The sequence below is a fragment of the Lycium ferocissimum genome, chromosome 6 (assembly GCF_029784015.1).
Source record: "Lycium ferocissimum isolate CSIRO_LF1 chromosome 6, AGI_CSIRO_Lferr_CH_V1, whole genome shotgun sequence".
NCBI classification, from domain to species: Eukaryota; Viridiplantae; Streptophyta; class Magnoliopsida; order Solanales; family Solanaceae; genus Lycium; species Lycium ferocissimum.
The window spans coordinates 63,451,946-63,462,485 of record NC_081347.1 but is presented as its reverse complement, the minus strand read 5'-3'; the positions used below and the strand labels follow the sequence as shown (position 1 = coordinate 63,462,485).

The following is a 10,540-nucleotide window of genomic DNA, read 5'->3' as shown; positions in this document are numbered from 1 at the left end:
TTTTTTTTGTATATATATAGATTTTTAATCCCATGTACATAAGAACTAGACTAGAGGTTGGCTTCGTTATTTAGAGGGTTCAAAATTCACCTTGAGGTTCCAAGGAACTTTCAAGGTTAAGGAAATATTTTCATATTCTCAACATCTAGTGATCCGTATTTATTCCCTCTAAATAGAAAATCAAGAATATTTTCATACGCTCTCAACGATAAACATTAGTAACAAATATTAGTTTTTCTTTCCTTTTTTCAGTTAAAATTATATTTTTTTACTTTAAAGCCATTGCTTTGGCCGCCTTTTTCCTTAAATTTGTAATTAGAATTAGGAGACGTAATTCATATACCATTATAGGTTAAATTATATTAATAATATAAAATTTCTTTAACCCGCAAGGGTGCTCAGTTGGTTGAACATGAGACTTTCATAACGAAGCTTTCAGGTTCAAAACTCCCTGCCTATAACAGCAGGGGATTTGCCTTTTGGATCGAGCCCGTTGCGCGGGGCTTGCCTAATGCGGGTTATCTTTCCTGTGTGGTTTGCGGAATATTGTACAGGAGCACGGTTTACCCTCTGCACACCCGAAGAGTAGCGGCTACGGGTTTCCTTGTCATAAAGAAAAAATAAAATTTCCTACGCGCACCCACCCAAAACGTAGCAGCTGCGGGTCCCCTTGCCATAAAAAAAAAAAAAAATCCTTCACATTATAAGCATATACTAACTTAAATTCTTTTATACTAAATTAATTCTTTCAAACTTCTTTCAGAATCCTTTTTTTTTTTTCTACTACAATTAAATGTCAGGGAACGAGATGATTCTAGATCATTCACCTATTTATAAAGGAAAGTCACTAGAAAAAGCATTAGCAGCCAAAATGAGAAAATGCCTTTGCAAACAGTATAAAGACAAGATTATAACTTCTATATTATTAAAAACCCTACTGTGTATTATATTTTTCTGGGTCCATAGAAACTGGATCCACGGCTACAATAGCCCCTCAAACACACCATACCCAAAGACTTTCCCCTTAAGTCTTCTTTTCCATGCCTTTTTGCGCGGAGTGCCCTTCGTTTGGGGTGGTCTTTAAATTTTGCCCCTCATATTTAAAATCTTTAAAATTTCGCTTGATTAACACCCATAGGTTCAGAGTTCGAACCCACGCGCAATCAAAATTTTAAAAAATTCGCAAGGCAAGTTTAAATTTCGCTATCTGGGACCGGCATACTTTTGTTAAGGAATTACCAAAGTTATACGGACCCGGCATACTTATGCTCAGGCGGACTTGGCATAAGTATCGGTCGCATAACTTTGATAATTCCTTCACAAAGTTATCGGTCCGGCATAAAAGTTTGCCCGTTAAAAGTATGCCCCGCGCGTAACTTTATGAAGGAATTATCAAAGTTATCTGGGACCCGACATACTTATGCCTTATGGGCGAGACTTGGCATAAGTATCACGGTCCGCATAACTTTGATAATTCCTTCAAAGTTATCCGGTCCCATAAAAAGTTTCGCTTCATTAAAAGTATGCCCCCGGCGTATGCTTTGTGAAGGAATTATCAAGTTATCTTGGACCGACATACTTTATGCCAAGTCCGCCCATAAGGCACGAGTATCCGGTCCTAAGATAAAATGTGTAATTCCTTAACAAATGTGTATCTTTGTTCGCGCGTAAAATAAATTTCCCCTTGCGAATTTTTTTTTTTAAAATTTTGACCTGCGCGTGTCGAACCCCGAACATGGGTGTTAATAAGCAAAATTTAAACATTTCAAATATGAAGGGCAAAATTTAAAGACCACCCCAAAAGAAGGGCAATTCGCAAAATTTAAAGACCACCCCAAAAGAAGGGCAATTCTGCGAATTGCCCTTAATTATACTAGTCACATATACAGATGAGTTCAAGTTATACATATTATTAGAGTAAAAATCTTTTATGTTATTTGGTTCCTTTTATTTTATATATTATGGTAAAAGTAAATGACTTGTCTTACTTTTAAGATTGAATATGAATAAGACTAAAATTTTTACATTTAGAGAGGTTTAACTATATTCTTTGGAGAACTTGATAATGCAAATAATTATTTTTACATTAATGATGTAAAAATTAAAACTTTATACAAATTTCTATACTCATCCCAATCGAACAGCCAACCACTGGCTATTTTGAAGGAGATAAAATCCAAAAGACTGTTTGAATATAATTAAGGAAATGACACTATAGAGATCATACGCGCTTTATTTACATATATTTTGTGTTCAGAGGTGAACTCATCGAGATTTAATCTTTATAAATTCAACCTTTCATGTTTCTAGCATTGAACACATTGTATCTTTAAAGTGATTCATATCTACTAATTTATTATGAATTTGTACACATAAGTAATTTATATCTCACATCCAAAAGTATTGCTTTCAGATAAATTTGGTATCAATAATTTGCATCCGCCTCTACCTATATTATTTTTTACTGATCTCGTAAAAAAGAGTGATATAACTAACTACTTAAATTGAAACCACAAAACTAAGTCACATAACTAAATAAATATTTAAAATGAAAGTACAAAATTAAGTCTTCCCCACTAATTGTTTCTCTCTCTCTCTTCTCTTCTTTTCCATGCTCTAATTATACTTGCCGTCCTATATATAGCTCCATGGTCCATATCCCATACTCCTTTAACTTTAATCACATATACTTCTTCTTGAGTTCACCATTTCCTCACGTAAATCTCCACCAAGCAACACTACCCCCCACCCACCCCCTTCCATACAAAAGTATATTGAAACACTAGTGCCATAACTTCAAAGAACAACAAGCAAAAAAAAAATAAAAAAAATGAAGTTTTGTATTAAAAAAATTTCTCTTCATGTTCTTCTTGTTTATATGCTATTTATTGTCTTCTTATTTTTCACGTACCCATCAAATGCATCTACACAATCTTTTGTCTATGGTGGATGTTCACAACAAAAATATAATCCTGGTACAGTATACGAGTCAAACGTCAACTCGGTACTTACTTCCCTAGTCAACTCAGCAGGCTATGCAAGTTTCAACAATTTCAAGATTTCCATGCCGGGTTCGGGCCAAAACGACATCGTTTACGGGCTTTTCCAATGCCGTGGTGACTTGGGAAGTTCCGACTGCCGGAAATGCATCGCTGCCGCGGTGAGTCAACTCGGGACGATATGCGTTGACTCGTACGGCGGCGCGTTGCAGTTGGATGGTTGTTTCGTGAAGTACGATAATGTTTCTTTTCTTGGCGTTGAAGACAAAGGAGTTGTCATGCATAAATGTGGACCGTCGATTATGGATGACTCGGATATGTTGGCTAGGAACGACGGTGTTTTGACGTATTTATCAGGTACTGGTGTTAAATGGGCGGGTTGAGTTAAATTTGAACGGGTTAAAATGGGTTGACTATTAACTCGTACAAAAGTTATTTGGGGAAACATGAGCTAAAAAGCGTGTCATGACTCAACCTGCCCAAAGTTGTTGTCTAAAGTTTTTAGTACCTAATAAAAATATTTTCTTTCTTTATTATGGCTATATATGACATATTAAATAAAAAGAATATCTTTTTAAAAATATTTTAATAAAATTTCATATCGGTCAATTTGGTCTACATATCAGCCCAACTTCTTATGCGCTGAAATGGGTTGGGCTGAGCTAATAAATGAGGGCCATTTGCACTTTCATTCCTATTTTGTCTTAGTCTTTAATTTTTGTCCTTTATATACGCATTATAATATCTTGTGAAGTTATGTCCCCAACATATAAAATTTATATCCCACTAGGTATAAATTTAATTTTGAAGGGAAAAAATTAAAGACCAGCCCATTTGTAGGACAAACATTAAAGACCAATCCACTTGAAGGACAGACCGTGCAATTACTTCATAAATGGTAGGGTCAATAATCAGCTCAAACTTGAACGTCATACTTTTATGGACTGATTTTTTTACCCTATTACCAGGTGAGGAACAATATTTTAGAGTGGCTGGGTCAGGGAGAGTACACGGTGTAGCGCAGTGTACACAAGATATGAGTATGAGCGAGTGTCAAGATTGTTTATCAGAGGCGATCCGACGGTTGAAAAGCGAGTGTGGGTCCTCACCTTGGGGAGATATGTTTTTGGGAAAGTGCTACGCGCGGTTCTCGGAGAGTGGATTCACTTCTAAAAGTGGTAAGCTGCTCCGCCATAATCAGTGGTGCATGGTTTATGGCTTTCTTTTTATTTTTTTTCGTGTTAGTAAAAATGTGGTGAAATTATATTAGTAAAAATGTGGTGAAACTATATTATACTAAGTAGTTTAATTAATTATTATTTTTTCAACATCTCTTCTCTGTGGTAATTATGAGCCCGTTTGGATTGGCTTATAAGTTGCTTATAAGCTATTTTCAGCTTTTTTGAGTGTTTGGTCCTACTAACTTAAAATTATTTTTGTGCTTAAAATAAGCTCACAAAAATAATTAGCCTATTTGACTTAAATTATATAAAAAGCGAACTTATAAATTTGAAAACGAACTTATAAGACAAAAAAAAAAAAAAATAAGTTGGGGTTTTCAGCTTATAAGCCAAAAAAAAAATAAGTTGGGTAGCCCAACTTATTTTTTTTTAGCTTATAAGCTGCTTAAAATAAACCCATCCAAACAGGCTCTATAACTGGTAAATTTAAGTTACGGGAGGTTTTCTCATTGCATGGTCAGGAGAAATTTGTTAAATTGTGATTTTAAGTCCATAGGTAATTGAAAATGAGGATGGATGGATTAAGTAAATATTGTATAAAATTGATTTAAGTTTTGATGATTGGATTTGACGAAATTTTGTTAACATGGTGATAATTGCTTAATTAACATATTGGAATGGACAAATGCTGCATAGTAACTTATATCAGGAGATCATAAAATTAAAAAAAATACTATATACTAAAATGTCATATCTAAAATTTAAACCTGTGACCTAAAATAATTTTTAAAACTCATTTATCCTTACAATATAATCTATTCTCAGGGTATATATTTAAATGTTTATATGTAATAAGAAATTTATTTATTCTTATTTGCGCAGTATAATGTTTATAGGGATTCAAATTAATTTTATAGGGATTCAATTTAATTTCCTTACCTGATCCTAGCTCCAGCTATGGATAACGATTTCCTTTTTCTTTATTTTTTGAGATGGGTAGTTATGATATAGGTGTAAGGTGATTTAAGCCAATTCTAATTAAATGATATAATTTTATTTTACAAGATAGGAGAAATGCTAAGTAATAACGGGGTAAAAACGGTAGACGGTAGGTTACTAGAAAGGGAGGGTTCTTTAGGTTGGCTATGTGAGTAATCATAGAGGTTAGGATGGGAAAAGAAGTCTTTTCCTGTATGTCCTTTTTTGCTTTATTTGCATTATTATTACGTAGATTTCAATTTTTCAAAAGTGAAGAAAAAGTATGTGTTGTACTATTCTTGCCGCCTTCATTTTTTCTTAATCGAAGAGCAAAACAATCGTCATAATTGCAAGAGCTTTCTTCTCATTGTTTATTGAAGGTGGCATATTCCTTTTCTTGATGATTACCACAATATGAAAGAGAATAAAAAAAATAATGTTTCCATCTCATGAAAATTTGCTTATAAAGCTTTATTTCCTAAGGAACCCTTTGTTAGAATTTCTAACATCAGTTCTCAATGGATAATTTTGTCCTTTTAGATAGTTTTTTGACAATCTTATTGGGTTGAGTTAGAATCAATCGATTTCTTATTATGATATAGGAGTTGGATCAATTTTAATTTTTGATTTACCCAATATTAGAGCCTCATATTATGTCGTACAGGCTTCGATTAGGAGAGCTGAGTGTGTGAGAGTGTTAGAATTTCTTGTATCGTCCTTAATTAATGGGTGATTTTGTCTATATTATTTGAGTGATTCTCACTTCGTAAATTAATTTTTGAAATTAAATTAAGTTCAAAATTCATTCTTATCGGCCTTTTAGTCAACCTTTTAATTGTGGATAGTACTATTAGGTAATCTTGATGATTTGTACAGATAACTCATTTGCATAATCACTTGATCATATTTTGAGTTTTCGAGATCATTCGAAAAGATAATCATTATATGACACACTTGTTGTCATTCTCCACCTTTTGATTGTGGATAGTATTAGGCAATGCTGATGATTTGTACAGATAACTCAATTGCATAATCACTTGATCATATTTTCAGTTTTCGAGATCATTCGAAAAGATAATCATTATGTGACACACTTGTTGTCATTACATGACTTAACTGCATAATCACTTTATCAACGTCAATCTACAAAAGTTTTATCGTTTGATTATTTCTAGGAAACATCATACTCAACCAGTCCATGGATGACTTGTCATTTTCCATATGCAAAAGAACTTCCACGAAGTTCGCTCTTATAAGTCATGACAAAAGAAAATGAGGTCACTCTACCACTTGCAAAATCCCATTGTGGTTCTCAAAATATTCCACTTGTTTTTTTGTTTATTTGTCACTCTTTCATTTATCGGGAAATTTCACTTGGAAAGGAAAGAATTCCATACCACTCATAGATTCAAGTTTTGGTTCTATTGTACAGGAGATATGGTCACATTTTTTCCCCTATTATATACGAGTAGGTAAAGTGGGTGGCAAATTAACCCATGAAAATATGATCCGCCTAATCAATTTATGTTTGGGTCGGTCAATGACCCTCTTATTTATTAATTAACGCAGCTCATTTGACCGTTCTATTCAACTCATCTAAAAGTTAGATTCTAGTATATAAGAGCCATGATCACATTTTTTCTAGTATATACGAGTGGGTGAAGTTTGCACGAAATGAAATGAATTCAACTATATGAATGACTAGAATTGAAATAGAAGTTGATAAAAAATGCAAATTGAATAGATAATAACTTGATAAAATGTGAGAAATGTAGTAATACAAACTAGTTAATTAGTTTTTAATTAACAAACAATTTGAAGTACAAATCATATACTTCTCTAAGTTTGGCCATACAACTGCAGGAGATGAAGAAGATGAAGATGTTGAAAAGACACTTGCAATTACAATTGGGGTTATAGCTGGTGTGGCAGTCCTCATTGTTTTCCTTTCTGTTCTAAATAAGCTTTGTGAAAAGAACGGTCAGTCTCTTCTTTTCATCTTGATCATGCTCATCTATTTTTATACTTCATGCCACTTGTTAACAGCCACAATAAGAAAGGGGCGGTTCAACAAATTTAATTAGTGGCCTAAAGCCAAACTGCAATATTAAGCCTTAATTTATTTTTCACTGACAAATGTAGATGACCCAAAAAAATCTATAGTCATATATAATGTAAAGATCTAAATGAGTTATTCCTATTACTTAGTTTTTTTTAACACTAATATCAATCATAATTTCAAAAAAATTCTTCTCGTTTCATCCCAACATACTTGTCATATTTCGTTTCTAAAGAGTCAAATCGTATACATTTTGATCAATATTTTAAGATGTATTTTTCATCATATTAATATGAGAAAAATTGCAACTTACAATACTTTACATATAATTTTTGAGTATCTAACTTTTGATTTATTGAATTAATCAAATCGAATTTAGCTTCGAATATTTATCAAATTGACTCTCGAAAAGTGAAAGATACCAATTATTTTGGAATGGAGGGAGTAAATATTTCATAGTTTCTATACTATACTTTTTAATTTTTTGTTTTTTTAAAAAATAACATACACACATACTATAATTAGAAAATGGGCCAATAAGGCAATAAGTCAATACAACAACAACAATTATGCCGCAATCCCGAATAAATTGGGGTCAGTTATATGAACTATCACTATTCATTTCACCTCATTTAAGTAGTCTCAATCCAATATATAACCACACAGATGTCTGTAGTTTGATATAGATATAAATTTAAAAAGTCTTTCCTTCTTAAATTAGGTGCACAGCAAACATCTGTACATAAATTGGGACATAACAGTAGATAAAATTAGTTTTCTCTAGCATAGGTGTAATTAATGAGTTGATGAACTTAAATAATAATTGATCCTCTTTACTTTGAAATTTTCAGGTGGTAAATAAATAAGGCACATCATATCATATCCATGTGGGTAGAACTTCTTCTCCCTTGCTTATCACTTGGGTAACTTTTTTTTTTTTTGGGTGCTCTTTAGCTTTTGTAAATTAGCTCCCACTTCTTATCCTCAAAACAAGACTCAAAAAGTTTGGTTAAAAAGTGCTTTAGAAGGAAACAGGAGCATAGTAGCAAGATAAAAGATATTTTCTTGCAATAATAGTAGCTAGTGCATTATGTGCAAATGGCCTCTATACTTTTTGTAAAAGGGCTCACTTTCTGCTAAAGGTAACTTAATGCACTTTTTGTTGTGAATTATGCAATTTGTTAAATCCCCTTTTTCATGTAAGCATATTTTATATTCAATTATAAGGTCATATGCAGAGAGTTCATTCCTATTTCAAAATCTTTTAAATATTTTTCCAGATTTTTTGGTGTTTTGCTTCAATACACTCGCCAATCACATCAGCTATACTTCTCATTTTCCATGATATCCTTTAAAAATAAAAAGTGATATTACATTTCATGGTTTTAATTTCTTGATATTCTATTGTCCTTAGATACTTCATGTAATGTTAGAGCACTTGTAACTCATCGATAGTGTAAGGGTTTTCAAAAGAATTTAAACGATCCTGCGCTACACTGCCTTAAGATTTTGTGTTATTAGATGCTCAAATTCTTTTATATGATATCATAGTCAAATTTTGATGAGCCCGTTTGCACAATTGTTTTCTCCCTACCTACCATAATGCTTTGGACTTTGTCTCAATGTAACACATCAAGTTGCTCTGGGCTTCTTATTTCTGAATTTAGTCCCTCGAGCCACAAATTTTGATTTGCTCCAGCTCACCAATTTTAGTCTGTTAAGTCTCATCTCTTGCTCCTACCTCAAAGTCCACTATTCAATCTTTTAAAAAAAATACAGTTCACGTGTAAACTCAAGAACCGAGTTATACGTGCAGGAGGGTGTTAGAGCACTTGTACTTCATCAGTTATAAGGGTTTTTAAAAGGGTCCAAATGTAGGTCCTGGGCTACTCCAACTATTACCTTAAAGTTTTGAATTTGGATGCTCAAATTATTTCACAAACAATAAGTGACTAATTGGGTTGGTCAAATTTGCGCGTGAAATTCTTTTGGGTAATATAATACTATTTATTTATCAATCAAATAAGTGGATGCATTTAATTTGTCATTGTACATCTCTGCTCCTCCCCAACCTCAATCCAAAGAATGTATTTTCATTTTATTTAACAAAGTTAAAATAATTAACATTAGTAAATATAATGCTATTTATCACAACGACAATGATTCGAGACAACATTCCGTCTACTTTTAGTTGCAATTAGACATCTATAAAGTTACTCTTATTACTATAATACATGTAAGGACAATCAAATGGTTATCGATGTTTAAATTTAATGATAAAGATAAAGATAATAATAAACGTGCGGGGATACTTATCAGTAATCAGATTGCAATATCATAACTGTTGGAATATTTTAAGCATTCATTCATAAGAATTAGGTAAAATGATGATCCCAATCTAGTCGAATCTTATAATGATCCTACCTTTTGTTTAACTTTTTAATTCCATCGTGCTTAAAGCGTCCAAGTTTAATAATGACCTGAGATATATAATTGGGACCACTGAGTTGTGGATTTTTCACTTAATTATTGTGGTCAATAATTAGGGTACTAGAATTAGAGCAGAAAGTTTGTATATTCCTAAATAAAACCTGCTAAAGCATGGAAATCATGATATACCAAAGGGAGACATTATTAAAGGGATCAAGATGTCACAAGTACCTTTTCTTTTTAATTTTTTCTATTACATAACTATGGGAAAGTGAGAAATGAATCGTAGAAATCGAACACGCACCTACTGGCACGGGCAGGATATTTTCCGGTGCAACTTGCACGATTGTCCTTCTTAGAGGGTGGTCCTTAATTTTTTGTCGCGAATTCTTTGATCTTTTAATTTTTTTTGTTAACTTAAAAATAAGGGTTTTGAGTTCGAATTCCGACTTAGTCATAAAAATAAAAAATAAAATAACAAGGCAAGGCTTCGCGAAAAGTCTGCCTTATGCGGCAGACTTTAGTTACGCCTTAAGGCAAACTCTGCCGCATAAGGCAGACTTTTTGCAATGTCTTGCCTTGCGATTTTTTTTTTTTTTTTACTGATCGAGGATTCGAACCCAAAACAGGTATTTTCGATCGCACCTTTTTGGCCGAAGGCCAAAATGACAGACCAACTTGAGAGACAAAAATTAAAGACCAGTGTCTTTGAAGGGCAATCTGCGCAAAAAAATGGATTTTCCCGGGGTACTACTGTTCTATAGGCATAGGTCTTCCTTTTTTTTTTTTTAAATTTGCCCGGATTGTCATTCAAACATACAAGTCTATAATTTTTGCCCCTCATAAATGTGGTCTTTAATTATTATTTTTCTTGCTACTCATTTAATGGAAAT

At 32.8% G+C, this 10,540-nt stretch overlaps 1 protein-coding gene across 1 annotated transcript; it reads left to right on the top strand.

The window, feature by feature from the left end:
• Window positions 1-2,640: 2,640 nt before the first annotated feature.
• Window positions 2,641-8,386, top strand: LOC132060001 (plasmodesmata-located protein 6-like). Its single transcript, XM_059452846.1, has 4 exons — window positions 2,641-3,356; window positions 3,968-4,177; window positions 7,031-7,138; window positions 8,069-8,386. The coding sequence occupies exons 1-4, from the start codon at window positions 2,831-2,833 to the stop codon at window positions 8,077-8,079; spliced, it is 855 nt and encodes a 284-aa protein (XP_059308829.1). The 5' UTR covers window positions 2,641-2,830; the 3' UTR covers window positions 8,080-8,386.
• The last annotated feature ends 2,154 nt before the right edge of the window (window positions 8,387-10,540 follow it).